Source organism: Budorcas taxicolor, chromosome 13 (genome assembly GCF_023091745.1).
Source record: "Budorcas taxicolor isolate Tak-1 chromosome 13, Takin1.1, whole genome shotgun sequence".
NCBI lineage: Eukaryota > Metazoa > Chordata > Mammalia > Artiodactyla > Bovidae > Budorcas > Budorcas taxicolor.
In genome coordinates this window covers 64,874,323-64,894,782 of record NC_068922.1, presented here as the reverse complement: position 1 = coordinate 64,894,782, position 20,460 = coordinate 64,874,323, and the positions used below count along the sequence as shown (strand labels likewise).

Sequence of the window (20,460 nt, the reverse complement as noted above, 5' to 3'; positions counted from 1 at the left end):
CCCTTATGATTATACAGTGGAAGTGGGAAACAGATTTAAAGGACTAGATCTGATAGATAGAGTGCCTGATGAACTATGGATGGAGGTTCGTGACATTGTACAGGAGACAGGGATCAAGACCATCCCCATGGAAAAGAAATGCAAAAAAGCAAAATGGCTATCTGAGGAGGCCTTACAAATAGCTATCAAAAGAAGAGAAGCGAAAAGCAAAGGAGAAAAGGAAAGATATAAGCATCTGAATGCAGAGTTCCAAAGAATAGTAAGAAGAGATAAGAAAGCCTTCAGCGATCAATGCAAAGAAATAGAGGAAAACAACAGAATGGGAAAGACTAGAGATCTCTTCAAGAAAATTAGAGACACCAAGGGAACATTTCATGCAAAGATGGGCACAATAAAGGACAGAAATGGTATGGACCTAACAGAAGCAGAAGATATTAAGAAGAGGTGGCAAGAATACACAGAAGAACTGTACAAAAAAGATCTTCATGACCCAGATAATCACGATGGTGTGATCACTCACCTAGAGCCAGACATCCTGGAATGTGAAGTCAAGTAGGCCTTAGAAAGCATCACTATGAACAAAGCTAGTGGAGGTGATAGAATTCCAGTTGAGCTATTTCAAATCCTGAAAGATGATGCTGTGAAAGTGCTGCATTCCATATGCCAGCAAATTTGGAAAACTCAGCAGTGGCCACAGGACTGGAAAAGGTCAGTTTTCATTCCAGTCCCAAAGAAAGGCAATGCCAAAGAATGCTCAAATTACCGTACAATTGCACTCATCTCACACACTAGTAAAGTAATGCTCAAAATTCTCCAAGCCAGGCTTCAGCAATATAGGAACCCTGAACTTCCAGATGTTCAAGTTGGTTTTAGAAAAGGCAGAGGAACCAGAGATCAAATTGCCAACATCCGCTGGATCATGGAAAAAGCAAGAGAGTTCCAGAAAAATATCTATTTCTGCTTTATTGACTATGCCAAAGCCTTTGACTGTGTGGATCACAATAAACTGTGGAAAATTCTGAGAGAGATGGGAATACCAGACCACCTAACCTGCCTCTTGAGAAACCTGTATGCAGGTCAGGAAGCAACAGTTAGAACTGGACATGGAACAACAGACTGGCTCCAAACAGGAAAAGGAGTACGTCAAGGATGTATATTGTCACCCTGCTTATTTAACTTATATGCAGAGTACATCATGAGAAATGCTGGGCTGGAAGAAGCACAACCTGGAATCAAGATTGCCAGGAGAAATATCAATAACCTCAGATATGCAGATGACCCCACCCTTATGGCAGAAAGTGAAGAGGAACTCAAAAGCCTCTTGATGAAAGTGAAAGAGGAGAGTGAAAAAGTTGGCTTAAAGCTCAACATTCAGAAAACGAAGATCATGGCATCTGGTCCCATCACTTCATGGGAAATAGATGGGGAAACAGTGGAAACAGTGTCAGACTTTATTTCTGGGGGGCTCCAAAATCACTGCAGATGGTGATCGCAGCCATGAAATTAAAAGACGCTTACTCCTTGGAAGGAAAGTTATGACCAACCTAGATAGCATATTCAAAAGCAGAGACATTACTTTGCCGACTAAGGTCCGTCTAGTCAAGGCTATGATTTTTCCAGTGGTCATGTATGGGTGTGAGAGTTGGACTGTGAAGAAAGCTGAGCACCGAAGAATTGATGCTTTTGAACTGTGGTGTTGGAGAAGACTCTTGAGAGTCCCTTGGACTGCAAGGAGATCCAACCAGTCCATTCTGACGGAGATCAGTCCTGGGATTTCTTTGGCAGGAATGATGCTAAAGCTGAAGCTCCAGTACTTTGGCCACTTCATGCGAAGAGTTGACTCCTTGGAAAAGACTGATGCTGGGAGGGATTGGGGGCAGGAGGAGAAGGGGACAACAGAGGATGAGATGGCTGGATGGCATCACTGACTCGATGGACGCGAGTCTGAGTAAACTCCGGGAGTTGGTGATGGACAGGGAGGGAGGCCTGGCGTGCTGCATATCATGGGGTCGCGAAGAGTCGGACACGACTGAGCAACTGAACTGAACTGAACTGAAGAGACTTTTGCTTGTAGTTTTAATTTTTACAAGAATTTAATCACACAATACCTGTGTAAGCAAAAATAAATACTTTTAAAGTAAAAGTTTTAAAAAATATTTAATGGGCAGGTATCAAACAACAGCTTCATGGTTATTGAATTTATATGCTGCTGAAGAAGGTAATGGCAACCCACTCCAATATTCTTGCCTGGAGAATTCCAGGGACAGAGGAGCCTGGCTGGCTACAGTCCATGGTGCCACAAAGAGTCAGACACGACTAACTGATTAATACTTTCACTTTGGGACATCCACAAAACAGAATATTATGCAGCTATTAAAAAAAACGAACACACACTATGAACTGACAACGATTTCCAAGTTTTAGAAGGCAAAGTATAAAATCACCTTTTGTTGTTTCAAAGAGGAAAGTAAGAATATATACTTGCTTGGCTTGTATTAAATAAATAAATACTGGTAGGATGGACAGAAATTAATAAAACTGGTTGCCATTGGGAGTCAAGTGAGTATAGGGTAGAAAAAGAAGTGGATGCAATAATTCTCACTGTATGCTCTCTCACTGTTCTGACTTTTTGATTCTATTCAATCTCTATCCAATGTATTATCAATTAAAATCCTTTGCATTTCCCAGGCAGACTACCATTATCATATTCAAATTATGATTATACTGTCTCACTTTCAATTCTGATATCTGCCTTTTATTTTTCTCATTTATGACACTGATTGGTGTTTCTAAGATGATGTTGAAAATTAGCAGAGATAGTTGACATCCTTCTCTTTAATGAAAATGTCTCCAGTGTTTCATCATTAAAGATTTCTTATTAATGCCTTTAAAAGTTCATGAAGTTTTTCTCTATGTCTAACTTACTGAGGGTTCATCAAGAATACATTTTGAGAATTTTCAGCCTTTGTCTAGGAGATTATATAGGTCTCTGCTTTTATTCTATGGAGATAATGAAATAATACATTTCCTAATTTTAAGTTATCATTACCCTGCTTAAAAAAAAAAGTCATATTTGATTGCGTGAATCATTCATTTAATAAATATCTCTTTGGTCTTTTTAGCATTTTATTGACTAGTTTTGTGTTTCTTTTATAAGCAGAATTTGCCCAAGTTTCCTCGTATTATGCCATTCCTGCCCAGTTTCATTCAGGCTACACTAACCCCATGGAATGGACTAGAAAGCTTTATTTCACTTTCTGTGAAACTGCCTACTCTGGTGTGTTTTCATAAGATAGTTATTTATCTACCTTTTCCATTATTTTTATGTTACTAGGCTGGCAAGTTTTCTTGAGTTTATTTTGCCTGTTTAGGCAAAAAAGAGTTCGAATGATCATCGGATACAATTTAGATGTTCAAAATCAGCAGTTTTCCTTTGAAGAAAAGAGCTCAAGATTCAATAAAAACATTTCAACCTAAAGCCACAAACAGTATTTTTACATGACGAATACAAGCACTAGATTGCTAAGCAGTTTATAGGACAGAAACTATGCCCTATAGGGTCCATTATTCAAACATGCTTTAGTTTGGATTCTAGACAATCTAATAGGCCCTGAAGACACAAAACAAATAACCAAACACCAGGGCTTCCAGGATGGCAAAGGCCCAAAGAGAAGTTTGGTGGGCTCCTTGGAATCCCCCACTCCTCTACCCAACTAGAGACCAAAAACACTCTTGATTTGTGGAGAGAAATAAGCAAAGGAGTATAACTCTAGAATTACCTGGCCTGCCTATACCCCAATAACCAGGGCTAGATGGAAGAGAGGCACTGTCTCTCTGGGGAAAGCCTGGGCTAGACAGTCTGAGTTTCTGCCCACTCTCCCCTATCTCCCTCTAAGACATCTAAACAGATCCTTCTCTTTCCAAAGTACATTTCCTACCACTCACCTTCTAATCTCTTCATTTAGCTTAATCTGCTTCCTCTGTTCACCTTCCCCAGAAGCAGCAATAGAGTCCACTGTAAATTTTTTCATCAGGTATTGGAGGGGGTGGGAAAGAGACTTTAGAGAAGAAGACTTAGCACTTGGGGTGAACCTTAAAAGATGAAGAGAGCTGTTTGCTAAGTGTATAAATTTCTTCCAGAGTGTTATATATTAGGCATTCAATAAATGTTCATCAAATGTACTTATAAAATAAGGTTTGATTATGAATACCTAGAGTCACAAAACAGCAACAGGAATATATACACCGACCACAATGAATTACCAAAACAAACCGAGAATATCCATGCTGTAGATGTCAAAGAGACAAACATATCCCAGTACAAAAACTGTCAAATTGGAGGAGATATACGCATAGGTGCTGTAGTTATTATGACTTAAATTAGTTACTAAAAAGCTTTTTTCTGAAGGCCAAGAACTATTAAAAACTCATATGTCTAAAACTCAATTTGGGGAACACCCTAGTGGTCTAGTGGTTAGGATTAGGTGCTTTCACTGCTAGGGCCCGGGTTCAGTCTCTGGTCAGGAAACTAAGATCCACAAAGCTGCGTGGCACAGTCAAAATAAACACAATAAAATTCAACCTGGAAAAGTCATATAACCTAAACTTCACAGTAACTTAGGTTACTATGGTGTCCTTAAGCAAATGGTAAAACTGGTCACTAAAACAAGAAGCCACAGAAGGCCAGTGCAGCCAATCAAATGTAGAGACAAGTAGAGGGACAAAAATTAGAGAAAGAGAAATTCACCAATTCCCCTGACATTTTCTGAGTACCCACTCTGGGCCAGGAAGTGTGCCAGGGTTTGGAAATACAGAGCCAAATCTATAAAAACCTGTGATCACAACAGCTTACAGAGGAAGAAAGACAGTGTTACAAGGCACACTGCGCCTTTGATTTCCTCAGACATACACATACCTTCCCACACCGGGTCTGTTCACTTCACCTGAATCACTTCCCCTCTGTCCACTCTTCCCAGGCAACAGCCTTACGCCCTGCAGCCTCAGAATTTCTGAATCTATATATCTCTAGTAGCCCCCATCTCTTTCCAATCTATGTCAGTTTCCTGTTTCTTCCTTCATAAATAACATTCACTATCTGTAACTATTTCATTTGTTTCTCTGCTGATTTGCTTACGTTCACGGCCTGCTTTCCTAGGAGATTACAGACACCCCTAAAAACATCTATCTCTCATTCACTACAGTATCCTCAGGAGGAATAAATGTGTATTTCTATATATACAAATAATTGTAATTAAGTATCACAGGTGCAACTATGGAAGACTGTTTAAAGTAGAATAAGGTACTGAAGAACAAAAGGCTAGGTCTAGGGGGAGAGGAAGGAGGGTGAGGAAGAAGGGGTCAAAACAACTAGTGAAAATGAGATACATGACTCAATTCTGAAAGATGAATCAGCATTTTCCAGGTGATCAAGGAGGCAGTGAAGCTGAAAGTTTTCCTGGGAGAAGGTGTAAAATAAGTAAATTAGCACAGCTACAGAAGAAGAGAAGCACAAAAGAAGGTAAGGATGTAAAATACAGGATGCCTTCTCCGACTTAATGTACTAGACACTTTAAAATGGTTAAAACGATAAATTTTATGTGTATTATTTTAACACACACACAGCACTGCCACTTCTTAGGTTCCCCATTCTGGGAGAAGCCAGGTGCCACATCATGAGAACATTTTAGATGCCCCATCTAAATGGAGAGGTTCACACATAGCCGCAAGCTTCCCACAAGCAATCAGTACCAACTTAGGGCAAACATAAGACCTCGCCCAAAGGCTGCTCCTGAATTCTTGATCCACACACTGAAAGAATAATGGTAGTGTTGTTTTAGGTCACTAAATTTTGAGAAAATTTGTCACTAAGCAACTAACATAGAAGTATTTTACCCCAATGCTACTAAAAGTGAGATCCATAGACAGTACATAGGTTGGAGGCACTAGTCTCCATAACGCAACCTACCCTGGGGCTCCACCAAGGAAAGGAGAGGAGAGGACAGTTGCAAAGTGAAACCCATACCAAATGAGAGGGACTAATTCTACCTGCACAACCAGAAAGGCAGAGAACAGCCCAGGTCTAACACAGAAATACAACCCTGGCTTTTGAACACAGTATTATGACCTCAAGTCCCAGGAAGGCTTAATGCTCAGAGTCTTGGCTGCTTCTGAGTAAAACTAAGCTGCACACTGTGCAGATGCTTAAATTAGAGCTAGACAGTGCCTGGCAGAAATCTGTCTGGTCCCCCCACATACACACCAAAAATACAAACTGAAGAACGGCTACAGAGGGAAAAAGAGGAACCAAAAAGGATAACAATTTCCCTCTGATTTCCTACTCCCACTACTAGTCAGCATTTCCTCACGTGGCTATTCATAATCAATGTGAGCAGTTTCTAGGGGCTATATATGGCCTCTACATATATCTCACAGGACTTTTACCACCATCCCATGCTGCTGCTGCTGCTAAGTCGCTTCAGTCATGTCCGACTCTGTGCGACCCCATAGACAGCATGAGGACTTATGGAATTGTTAGGATCACTGCACCTTTCTTACATGTGTGGGAATGGAAGCTCAAAGAGAGTGACTAGGTAGAGGTGTAACAGAGACCACTGTCCAGATCACCTCACTAAACCCAGTGAAGAGACTTCTGCTCTTAATTTGACTTCACATACAAATATCCTTGTACTAACATAGGTCCACAGAGGTGTCTTTTGTGTTACCTACCTAATGGCCTACCTGGTGGTAGCTGATAATTTGCCTGAACTTTGCCCCAGGGGTTGTCAGGCTGCTTCCAGATTCTTCCCTGTATATACAGCCTTTCTGCAAACATACAACAATCATTTACTTCAAGAATCAGAGTATGCTACTCTATTTCTGGCTCAGGGGACATACCAGAAGCAAATGACTCTTATGCACAAAAGTAACATTCTAAGCCATCTCCAGCCTTTGTGGAGAGGAGACGGGGATGGAAATCATATTCAGGGTAAAACAAAGAGCTGACTATTAAACTACAGAAAAATTGTACTATTTTGGATGTCTTCTCTCTTTCCCTATCCCTTCACCACTTTCATTCTTCAACATCTGAAAATCTAACATTCTTCAACATCTAACTCTGAAAATGTCTTGAATTCATCTCTCTATGCTGATCCTTTCCCACAATTGAACAGTCAGCTCTTGTTGCTGTTTTTCAGTCGCTAAGTTGTGTCTGACTCTTTGCAACCCCTAGACCACAGCATACCAGGCTTCCCTGTGCTTCACCATCTCCCGGGGTTTGCTCACATTCATATCCATTTGTTGATGATGCCATCCAACCATCTCATCCTCTGTCGCCTCCTTCTCCTGCCCTCAATTTGACCCAGCATCAGAGTCTTACCCAATGAGTCAGCTCTTTCCATCAGGTGGCCAAAGTATTGGAGCTTCACCTTCAGCATCAGTCCTTTCTATGAATGAATATTCAGGGTTGGTTTCCTTTAGGATTGACTGGTTTGATCTCCTTGCTGTTCAAGGGACTCTCAAGAGACATCTCAGCACCACAGTTCGAAAGCATCAATCTTTGGCATTCAGCCTTCTTTATGGTCCAACTCTCACATCCATACATGACTAATGGAGAAACTATAATTTTGACTAGATGGATCTTTGTCAGCTAAGTCATGTCTCTGCTTTTTAATATGCTGTCTAGGTATGTCATAGCTTTCCTTCCAAGGAGCACACGTCTTTTAATTTCATGGCTGCAGTCACCGTCTGCTTGTTTTTTGAAGCCCAAGAAAATAAAGTCTGTCACTGTTTCCATTTTTCCCCACCTATGAAACGACGGGACTGGATGTCATGATCTTAGTTTTCTCAATGTTGAGTTTTAAGCCAGCTTCTCCAGTATGCCTACACTACACCAGTATGCCTAAGTAACTCCTAGACTCTTCTGTCAGTCCTGGCAAAGGGCCAGATATAGAGACACTCAATTAAGTGTTTGGTGACTGAATAAACACCACCACTTTTCTGTTCCTCCAAGGGACTGGACCATGTCTCTCTCCTGCTTAAAATCTTGCCCAAACTCCCACCACTCCTGATCTGTTCCTCTCCAAACTCTGAGAACATACCATGTTCTGTGAACCCTCAATACTTCTGCTCACATTGCCCTTTCTGCCTGCTCTCACACTTCACTGTCATTCTGGAAATCTTATCCTTTAATCTCACTTCCTTGTAGATACCCTTAACTCCCTGGCCCCTCTTGTCCTCCGTCACACCTGCCTGGATAAACCCCAACTGTAGGACAACCCACTCCGGTATTCTTGTCTGGAGAATCCCATGGACAGAGAAGCCTGGTGGGCTACAGTCCCTGTGGCCGCAAAGAGTTGGACACGACGAGAGAGTTAGCACACACGCATGCAGGTCCATCGGATTCTCCACATTTTCCACCCTGCACCCAGGCAGCTGATGATGCTAGAGAATACACACATGCTGATGAGTCTCGCTTTAAATGCACATCCACAGAAAGTAGTTTCTCTAGGAGTGAGGGGACTCTGTGACTGGATATGGGAAAAACGGTCTTCTAAAGAGCCCAGAATGTCTCTATCTTAATCTGGGTGGTTACACATGTATATACATTAATAAATGTTCATCAGAATACACAGTTAAGGGGCATCCCTGATAGTCTAGTGGTTAAGAATCCGTCTGCCGATGGAGGGGACACAGGTTGGAACTCTGGTCTGGGAAGATTCCACATGTTGAGGAGCAACTGAGCCCGTGTACCACAACTACTGAGACTGTGCTCTAGAAGCCGGAAGCCACAGCTACTGAGCCCATGTACTGCAATTACCGAAGCCTGCGCCCTAGAGCCTACGCACCACAGGAGAAGCCACCCCAGGGAGAAGCCTGAGCACTGCAACTAGAAAAAGCCAGCTCAGCAACAAAGACCCCATTTTAGCCTAAATAAATAAATAAAATTTAGGAAGAAAAGAAACTAAGCAAATCCATGTAATGAAAAAAAAGATTTTTCAACTTTAACAAATATAGCACCCTGGTGCAGATGTTGACAGTGGGGAAGACTGTAGGTGTGAGGGCAAGAGACAAGGACTCTCTATACTTTCTGCTCGGTTTTGCTATGAACCTAAAACTGTTCTGAAATATAAAAAAAAATTTAATCCCCGATACTCACTGCCAACTCTCAGATTTCTACCTCTAACCCAGGGCTCACATCTAGATGCTTGACTTTTATTCAACCATCTGCTCAACGTCTCCACTTGGTGATGAAAAAGGAATCCCATATTTTAAATGTCTAAAATCAAACAGCTGGTTTTCCCCATTTCAGCAAATATTCTATCAGTACTTTGACCAAAAGTTCTTGGAGTCCTCCTTGATTCTCCTCTGTCTCTCAAAACATCATCAGCAAATCTATTGGCTATACCTTTGAAAAATGCCCAGACTCTGATCCCTTCTCATCATCTCCACCTTTTTAGTTCAAGCAACTATCACCTTAAATTCGACTGCTACAAAAGACTCCTAGGGTTCTTCCTATTTCTCCCTGTGCCTGCCTACTATTACAGGCGTCTTACACACAATAACCACAGCCACTTTTAATAACCAAAATCAGATAATGTCACTTTACTGTTTAAAATCTTTCCATGACTTCCTATTACATTTACAATCAAGTCCAAAACCCCACCTCTGGCCCATCCAGCCCCTGCTGACAGCTGTGGGCTCATCTTCTACCTCTGGCCCCCTTCTCTCGATTCTCCATCGACTGTCTGAATGTGCCCAGTATGCCGTGGCTTGGCTGCCTCCACCTGGAACCCTCTTCCCCTAGATATCCCTCACTCTCTTCAGATTTCTGCTCAAATGCTTCCTTGTCAGACAGATGTTCCCTGAGCATTCTCTACACTGAAAAGCTCCCATCATAGACATACCGCGTCACTCTCTGTCCACTCACCAATACTTATTCCTCTTCGTCTATCACCACCTAGTCTTCATGGAATCGATCTCTTTATTTATGGTCTATCTACCTCCACTGGAAGGTCACTTCCTGAAGATCAGGGTCTATGTCTGGCCTAATCACCATCCTTCTCCAGCATCTAGCACTGTATAAATGATTTGGCATCAGTCGTCTTTTGGAACTCTTCTAAAATTCCTACACACAAAATTAATTGTTGTCTCCCAGGGATTTGTACATGAACTCTGTACAGAGTAAATGTCACCCCATAATATAATTAATTTCAGGAACTTGACTCTGTATCCTAGGTACAGGACACCGAATGGGGAATAAAAGCCACACCTTGCCAAGCTCAGAAGCCAGACTATCTGGATTCATATCCCAAATCCATTACTTATCAGTTGTACAACTTTGGGCAACTTTCTCAATTGCCGTGCCTCTGTTTCCTCACGTATAAAATGGTAATAATAAAATTATACACTTCATTGTATTGTGAGGATTAAATGGGGTATAGAATTAGGGTTAGGGTTTAGACTTGTGCCTAACAGAGTAAGTCACTCATGAAATATGAAATATTACCAAAGATATAAGGATGACAGGACACAATTAACAATCCTTGGCCAGCAATGCTACAGCCAAAGCCAAATACTTCACTGGCCTTAAACTTCTTGAGGGCCCTACTAGCTGAAGGGAATCATTTCTCTTTATTCCATAGTGCCTAGTATAATGCCTCAATACACATACGTGGAAAGCTCAGAAATGAGGTAACTTTTTTTTAAAAAAGATGGCACAAGAAGTGAAGAGGTATGAACCAGGAACCCAGACTTGATCAGTGCAAATAATCCTAATGAAAAAGAAATAGAAAAGAAAGAGAGTTAAGGACATTATGTAACTCAGATTCTGAAATCCTTTGTACAAGAAATGGAAGGAGGCCATGATCAACTTAAATGGAAACAAGGTGGTGGAAACATGCCAAAGAGTCAGGAAAGCAACAGACAGAGGAGCTTTTTTCACTGTGTTCAGAGCAAGAACAGGGAAGGCCAAGCCTACTGTTCAGGACAGATGGTGCGCTCCCACCAGATGACAGGAAGAAGGCAGAAGGCATCAGAAAAAGCAGTTTCCATTCCATCCACCAAGCATCATTACTAGGAAACTGCAGCCTCTCATCCATTAGACAGTCAGCGCATCGATGCAACGGCGGAAGTGAGAGGGCAGGCAGAATTACTCCATCTACAGAGCAGAAGATGGATATGTGGGAAGTTCACCCCATGGTGGTAGGTCTAAAATTAGAAGGCAGATTCTTATCAATAGTCTATAGTCTGTTTGGTGAGATAAACTGCTTTGAGAACTAATGATCTCCCTGGAAAATCTAAATCTATATTTTACAAACGCCTGTCTCTGAGAAAACAGGCTTCCCTGATAGCTCAGTTGGTAAAGAATCTGCCTGCAATGCAGGAGACCCCAGTTGGATTCCTGGGTCAGGAAGATCTGCTGGAGAAGGGATAAGCTACCCACTCCAGTATTCTTGGGCTTCCCTTGTGGCTCAGTTGGTAAAGAATCTATCTGCAATGTGGGAGACCTGGGTTTGATCCCTAGATAAGGAAGATCCCCTGGAGAAGGGAAAGGCCATCCACTCCAGTATTCTGGCCTGGAGAATTCCATGGATTGGATAGTCCATGGGGTCACAAAGAGTCGGACACAACTGAGCAACTTTCACTTTCACTGAGAAAACAGAAATCCTATTTCTGAGGGAATTACCTGGCAGTTCAGTGGTTAGGACTCTGCACTTTCAATGACAAGGGCCCAAGTTCAATCCCTGGTCAGGGAACTAAGATTCCACTAACTGTACAGCATAGCCCCCCCTCCCCAAAAAAAGGGGAAAAAAATCCTAATTCCATGATTTCGGAGGGATCTTGTAATTTAAGAAAAGCTGGGTTGAGTGTTTTATAAATAAATCCTGGAAAGGAACACAAAACACTGTCATCAAACAAAACTGGGTCAGGAGGTCTCAGTTTCAGCAGTGATTACTTCTAACCCTGGGTAAGTCATTCTTTCTCTGAGCTTCAGTTCCCAATGGACTTGCTATGGGGTAGTAAATGAGATGGCCCATGTAAAGTAAATGGCATCATACCCAATACACAGAAAATCTCTGATAAACATTCGCTGTCATTGTTACTTTTACTAGTTTAACAGAAATAGAAAATGTGCAGTTAACAAAGGTAAGAAAAGGTGAGTTTACAAAGGTGAACCCTTAAACAGGGTTCTGTTTAAGCAATACAGACAAAATTAATCAATACAGACCTTTTATAAAAGCATTAATCCAGAAAGACCACTCAAAGTCACATTTCTGTCTCCATTACACTTCTGTCACGTGTTTTGAAAAGTAACTCTTCTCATCCCCCCCGCTACTTATTTTTTTCTTTTTTTGCAACTAGTAGCCAATCTAGGAAATAGGGAAGCACACACAGAAAAAATATCACCAGAGAAAGGATCACTTGGGAGATATGGCCAAGCTTTGGAGTCAGATCAACAGGGTTTCAAATCCCAGGTCTACCACTCACCAGCTCTGAAATTTGGGACAGAGGACTTTTGCCTCTGTGAGCCTCAGTTTCTTCCCTCATTTATAAAATTGAAACAATAAAGAACCTCATAGCTTGTTGAGAAATCTTAATGGAGACACTGCATATGGAGAGCCTGTCAGTCAGTCCTTTTCCTAGTTGCTATCTAATTCTATAACACTAAAAAACATTTTCTCAAGGGAATCCTCATACACTGTTGGTGGGAATGCAAATTAGTATAGCCACTATGGAAAACAGTATAGAGGCTTCTCAAAAAACTAAAAAGAGAGCTACCATATGATCCAATAATCCCACTCCAGGGTGGGATTGGAAAAATATTCAGAAAAAAACAAAAACTTTAATTCAAAAAGATACATACACCTCAATGTTCACACCAGCACTATTTATTAAGACAATAGCCAAGACATGGAAACAACAAAAATGCCCATCAACAATTGGCTTAAGAAGGTGTGGTATAAACATATATAATGGAATATTACTTAGCCATTAAAAAGAATGAAATATGACATTTGCAGTGATACAGATGACCTAGAGAAGATCATGCTTAGTAAAGTAAAACAGAGAAAGACAAATACTACACATTATATGTGGAATATAAATAACAATATAAATGAATCTATAAACGAAATAGAAACAGACTCACAAACATAGAAAACTTATGGTTACCAAAGAGAAGGGAGGGGACAAACTAGGTGTGTGGGATTAAAAGAAACAAACTACTGTACATAAGATAGATAAGCCACAGGATTTACTGTTTAGTACAAAGAATTTTTATATCTTGTTACAACCTATAATAGAATATAATTCAGAAAAAACTGAATCACTATTGTGAACAAACTATGCTACAATTAAAACATTTTTTCCTCTCAAACTTAAGATGTAAGCAATCTAAACAACCTAGGAAAATGTTTTCCTAAAATCATCTGGAGCTCAGTTCACAAATTTTATTGAGCATCTATTATATGCCAGGTTCAATTTTGAGGCAATGGAAATATATTAGAGAACAGAACAGATAGCCCACCTGTGGCTGCCTTGAAAATACACGTTTCACATCCTTAGCAAGTGCTAATAACTGATCCCAGCTACAGCAGCTTGACACTCATCACCACCTCTGTTCCATCGCCACACTTCTCTGGGGCTGTCCCCAGCCAACGGCTGAGTGAGCAGGGATATACGGAGACAAGACTCTCTTGACAGCACCTTTGGCTTGAGGACTCACCATCTCCGTTGCCAAAACCTTCTGAGTACTGCACGGCATTCTAGGACTTCCTATCATCTTCCTTTCTCCTTTCCAGGGATCAGACTCACAAGATAGTCCATAGCTCTCTCAGTCTCTTCACCTCACTCCCCATTTCTCCCACTTACAGTTTCCAAATAAATCAACTGCACTGTTTCTCGGAAACCAGTCCTGACACCCTATTCCTTACTGAGTTAGCATTCTAGTGAGGAAGACAGTAAACAAAATAATCAAATCAAATAAGTACAGACTGGCAAAGGTGTAGCAGAGAGAAGTCTTTGAAGTACTCTGTTTCATGTTAGTTCTGATGCTTACAAGAATCCATACATGAGTTAAAACTCACTGGCATATACACCAAAAAAAGGGAAATTTTACTGTATGCACACAAAAAATTTTAATGTAAAAATAAAATTATACTGTAAGAGTATTGAGAAGGAACTCACATTATTTAATTTAGAGTCCTATTTAATTTGTAACAAACTAAATATAATTTATCCTGGGGGGAAGGGTACATAATTTTTTAATATATTTATTTATTTGGCCATGCCAGGTCTTAGTTGTAACATGAGAGCTCTTGGTTGTGGCATATGGGATCTAATTCCCTGACCAGGGAACGAACCTGGGCCCTCTGCATTGGGAGCTCAGAATCTTAACCAATGGACCACCAGGGAAGTCCCCATAATTTTTTTAAATGTCAGGAAAATCTTAAATTTCACTCAGATTTTAATACCAGTATTGTAATTTTAAACTATTTTGTGTGTAATACAGAATAAAGCAAATGGGTTAATATATTAGTGTGATTAGAAACAAAGACTTTTAATAAAAAAGAAAGGCAAAATTGTAAAAATTACAGAATGTTCTATTTAAATTAGAAATATAAAAATGAACTCACAGGGACTTCCCTGGTGGTCCAGTGGTTAAGACTCTGTGCTCCCAACGCAGGGGGCCTGGGTTTGACTGGTCTGGGAACCAAGATTCTGCATGCCACGTGATGTGGCCAAAAAATAAAAATGAACTCAATGTTTCAAAACAACTATTTCTTAGCTCCAACCACTAAAAAAAGTCTTAAAAGCAATGACATTTCAGCAGCAATAAACAAACCCAGTGCCCAACTTAGAACTTAAGTTCTAAGTACCACTTCTAACTAAAAGAAACCAGGTCTCCTTGGAGAAATGGACAGGTCTTGGGAGCAGGACAGGTGAAATAAATCTGGGGCTTCCAGTAATGCCAGAAAAGGAATACTCAACGACTAACAGGAGTGTGTCAAAAGATCAAAGAAGCTCATTTAAACAGTCTGTCACTGACCAAGTTTGGGAAAATTTTAGCACAAAAGAAAATAATGAATGTAACCGACTACAACAGCACGCTGAATAATCTCAGTCCTTAGTGATCTTTAAAAAGGGATAAAGAAAAAAAAGTGCTCTTCTTATGAAAAAACATCAGCTGTAACAATAAAACACTGCATGAGAGAGGTGAAAAAATCACTATTCTTCTACTTCTGGTATAATAACTGACTGAAGTAAGGATTATCAATGGATGCTAAAAATCATTAGGTAAATGGTATAGGGAATCACTTAAGATATATTCCAAAGTACCCCCACAAATTATTTAGTACTCTGACAGGGAAAAATACACTTTTAAGATGGTGGGAAACAGCAGTCATTACTTTATCCAAGTGATACACTGGAACAGAGAGTGGGATGACACAGCTTTACGTGTCCCCTGACGGGAGGCGATAGGAAGCACACAGCACTACCAGTCGACCATTCTGCAACACAGTGTTTAACCTCAAGTCTAAACCTAACTTCTAGTTTACAGGAAATAGAGAATACAAGAAACAAGTTAAACTCGCCGTGAGAAAGCAATGTGACCAACTCAGAAAGTGGAATATTCTACAAAATAAATGTTGCTTAAAAATAATGCCATGAAAGGCAAAGAATAGGGGAGGGGAGAAGGATTATCATGGAATAAAAGTAACTAAAGAGACATAAATCTGAATAGGTTCTGGATGTTAGATATTATGAAATTATTGCTAATTGTACAATTAGTTACATTACAATAAGTATATAAAGTACGCTGGGTACATATATTAACAATTGGTGAATACAGGTGGAAGGCATAGTGTTCACTGCACTATTTTCTGAACTTTTGATTATGTTTAAAATCTTTTCATAATAAAAAGCTAAAACTCGGGGCTTCCCTGGTGATCCCATGGTTTAAACTCTGTGCAATTTCCAGTAAAACTGAAAATGTGTTTATCATATTACTTAACAAATTCACTGGAGTAGGGCTTCTCAGACTGACTGCAGTACATTGTAAAATCAGTAGATTGTACAATAAATTAATGGTTCACAACCAGCAGTTTTGTGTGTATATTAGGAAACAGAGTATATTGCATGTATTTAGGTTAAGGACTGTTTCACAAAAGTTTTGCTTCTTTTAAATTTATATTGTGTATATGGCAAGTACTACACTGGCTTTCTTTAAAATATTTCTTACACTAGATTATGGTCAAAAAGTTTGAAAGCCATTACCCAAGAAATATCCATGCACATGTGCACAAAGAGATATTATAGAAATGTTCAGGGTAGCACTGTGTATAAAGGGAAGAACTAGAATCTAAATGTCCATCAGTACGAGACTAAATTAACAAAATTCATACAGTGGAACTCTATACAGAAATGAAGACAAATATCTATACCAATACAGTTAAATCACAAAAACACGAAATACAGAAAAGAAACAAACAATATGAGAACACTTGCATGAATTTTTTAGAAACACCCAAAGTGATGCTAACTAGTATTATTTATGGATACATAGACTAAAAATGTAAATCATGGGAAGGACAGCACTAACTACAGGATGCTGGCTGCCTCTAAGGAAGGCAAGAGTGGAACTGAATTGGAAAGGGCATAAAAGATACTACCATTACACCAGGAACATTTCATGTCCTTTATTTTTTAAAATATAAATAAAACAAAAGTGTTAAAATTCAGTAATTCTGAGTGACAAGTACACAGATTATCTTATGGTTAGCTGTACTTTTGAACTTTTTCAATATTTTAATTTTTTCTCCACATCTAAAAAGAATTCTTTCTCTTGATTAAGCTGCCTTAAAAATTACTGAGGGAAACCAAAAAAGGGAAATAACTACAGAAACAAGCAGGTGTTCAAAGGGTCTAATTCTTATATCGAATCTCCCAGCCCCAAAAGGCAGCAGAGACATATTCTACCCCATTTCCCCTGCTTCTCTTCCCACTTTCTCCTTCTAAACACCAGGCGCTGGTCAGCCTGTCTATTTTGACACTCAAAAGCACTACAGTCTTCCTTATGAAAACTCACAGAAAGGTCTGGATTTTGAAATCCTCACTTTCACTTTAAGCATAAACAAAAGACTAAACTCTAGGATATCCTCAACAACAACCACCACTTTACAGTTTACAAGGCCTTTCCCCACACATCCTGTTATTCGATTCTCAGAAAAACTCTTGGTGAGGTCGGTATTACTAATACCCACATTTACAGATGAAGCTGATGCTCAGAGTGGCTAATTACCAACCAGAGGTCATGAGTCAATGACAAAGTCGGGACTACAACCTCTCAGTTTCTGAACCTAATCATCCCTATGATGTGATGACTAAGTTTCAACCATACAACAACACACCCAGAAAACAGGAGGGGTTGTTTGCAACACACAAACTGCTCTGATCTACCCCCCTTTTCTTCATTCTTCCATCTCGGATCTTTCAGACAGGCAGCCAAGAATAAGTTGCCACTAATAACTCTTCCCTTCCCTGTAGCCACTTCCTGCTTCTTCTTCCCATAACTCCTCCAGATGAACAGGCAGAAAAGGGAAACACATATAACTAGATAGTTCCCTCAACACAGGAATCCCAGCACCAAAGAGAAAGATATTACCACAGCTCTAGACTTAAGAGTCAGGGAGCAGGAACACTCTACAGAAAAGCCTAGGCTACCCCTCTTTATCAGTGCTGACACATGTCCTTTACTGAAGGGATTTAATTAACAGAAAAATGTAAAAGTACCAGTTTTTTAATCGGTCCCGGGCTTCCAACTGGGCTCCCACTTCAAAGCTGATTCCTCGTCTGTTAGGTGGATGCTTTGTCATTTTCAGTCATCAACGGGGCTGCTTTTATTCTCCTGAAAAAGCCAATTAAATATTTATGAAACTTAGGCAAAGTCTGCCCAGAGTAGAGTATCACTCACTACACATAAAAGACAAACAGGCATTATTCAAAACACAGAGCTCCAGGAACCCGCGTCAGCACCCTGCTCTACTCCTGCCCTCATCCTAGGCCAGGTGTGCCCTCCGCTGGCTCCTCCTCTATCACACAGCAGCTTGTATCTCTGGAACTGGAAGGAGTGCTCAGTTGCTCCAGTCATGTCCAACTCTTGGCAACCCCACGGACCGTAACCCCCAGGTTCCTGTGTCCACGAGATTATACAGGCAAGAATACTGGAGTAGGTTGCTATGCCCTCCTCCAAGGGATCTTCCTGCCCCAGGGATGGAACCTGTGTCTCATACGTCTTCTGCATTGGCAGGCAGGTTCTTTACCTCTAGCGCCACCTGAGAAGCCCCCAATACTGCTTACCAAGGATTCACCTGTAAGGGGGACTCCTCAGAACACCAAAGAAAAACAGTCACTCAGAAGTAAATTTAATCATTTGCTGAAGACAAATGATAACAAACATCTGCTGAGAGACTATAGAAAAACAGTCCTCAAGACCAAAAGAGACACAATTCCTGGCCTCCTCACTGGAAAAGACTGATGCTGGGAGGGATTGGGGGCAGGAGAAGGGGACGACAGAGGATGAGATGGCTGGATGGCATCACTGACTCGATGGACATGAGTGTGAGTGAACTCCGGGAGTTGGTGATGGACAGGGAGGCCTGGCGTGATGCAATTCATGGGGTCGCAGAGTCAGACACGACTGACTGACTGAACTGAACTGAACTAAAGCCTCCAGTCTACTGGGGGTGGGGGGGTGGTTAGAAATGCAGCCAGTAAAACAAACGACTTAACTGCAAACTGCAACTGCTATGAATTTTAAGTGCTACAGACGAAGGAAACAAAAGCTGAACTCTGATTTCTGGTCCTTTACTTTTGGAAGGCTGGACAAGAAACGTCTATTTATTCATTCTTTCTTCTATATTCTTCTTCAGTAAATTCTGACAAACTGGGATTGGTGATCATTGTCCATATGAGTAAAATTGATCTTTAGGGGCTAGTGGTGGTTTTGCTGGAGATGTAGCCACTCTGAGCTCTTGGGGCACTTGAGCAGGCCACCTCCATAGCAAGGCCAACCCCCAGTAAATTCTCTCCCACTGAACTTTGGATCCCAACAGCCTACACTGCCTAAGCAATGCCGAGCACTCCTCAGGGCAATAGCTGCCTTATATCACAAGGGCAATCTTTGTAACAGATGAACGAGGAGTAATCACAGAAGTGGGGCCTCATATCTCATGTGTACATACCATCACATTTTCTTGCAATATAGTACATGAAAAAGCATGATGTAAAATTATATCCCCCTGAACTCACAGTAAAACTCATGTGCATTAAAAAAAAAATGACTGCAAGAGAAAACACAGGTTGTAAGTGATCTCTCCCTCTTAAACAGTTTCCTAAATTTACAATTTTTCACAATGGAAATTTCCCATGAGGAAAAAAAGATGTACAGGATGAGCTATCCATTATATTAAACAACTCGTTCCAAAGGGCTGATATCGGGGAACACATAAAGCAAATACCAGAGTAAGACAGGAACAGTTGACAGTTTCAACTGAAAAGCTATGTCAAACAAGAGAATTTGGATGATATGGACCCTAGGAAAGGGCAAGTCAGAGGTCTGACTAGCTATACTTCACTCTCCAGGAAAATGAGATATCAAACCTAACGTTAAGTAAAAAGTCTTTATTTTGACATGCCTGAAAAAGCACCTCAAATTATCTTTTTGACTTCATGCATACCAAGTAATATTCAGATTGATAGTTTTGCCTCTCACATTATATGAAAAGATGATGGCACACAAGAAGAAAGAGTGGCACTGAGAACTCACCAGAGCAGCTAGTATGTATTAGACTTCATGCAGGGAGACAGTTCCCTTTTAGAGATGGCATTAATGTAATAGGATTAAATTATTGGCCTTTAATCCTCAACCCCACCCTTATTATCAAAATGAATTTGGGTGAATTACTTAACGATCAGAATTTGTTTCCTCTCCCTAAAATGGGGATGGTGATACCAGGTACCTATCTCCAGGCAGTGGGTGTGAAGACTAAATGAGATAATCCATTTAAGGAATGGTGTAAGAACTATATAGTTAGCAGCTAACTATAATCCTACTATCACATAAGAAGAAATTTGGTTTAAAGTAACTGGGCTAAGGTTCTGGTGCTAAGTGACCAGCCCCAGAACAAAAGCGCAGATCTGCTTGATTTCTGAATTAATTCTTTTATCACACACCTTCCCTAAGGAGCCCTTCCATTAAAATACAGGAGTGTGGGAACAAGGCAGTGAATGAAAATGAGCAAATTATTCTTAATGGCTCAAGAAAACTAATTCCTCTTGAGGTGGGATTGTTGAAGGTCTTCCTTATCATGAACTGAAACAGGTTTCATTGTAACTCTGACCCATTTATTTGAAGCTCCACTCTGATATCAGTCAGAACAAGACTAAGGACTATCTGACTTT

The 20,460-nt window shown here is 40.5% G+C and overlaps 1 protein-coding gene across 4 annotated transcripts in view; it reads right to left on the bottom strand.

Moving 5' to 3' along the window:
• Positions 1-20,460, bottom strand: part of PHF20 (PHD finger protein 20) — a 135,638-nt gene that overhangs the window by 95,881 nt on the left and 19,297 nt on the right. For all 4 annotated transcript variants that reach the window (XM_052651098.1, XM_052651101.1, XM_052651100.1 and 1 more), the window contains exon 2: positions 17,791-17,905. In XM_052651098.1, coding sequence (XP_052507058.1) covers positions 17,791-17,873 — 83 coding nt within the window. In that variant the 5' untranslated portion in view covers positions 17,874-17,905. The remainder of the gene's footprint in view (positions 1-17,790; positions 17,906-20,460) is intronic.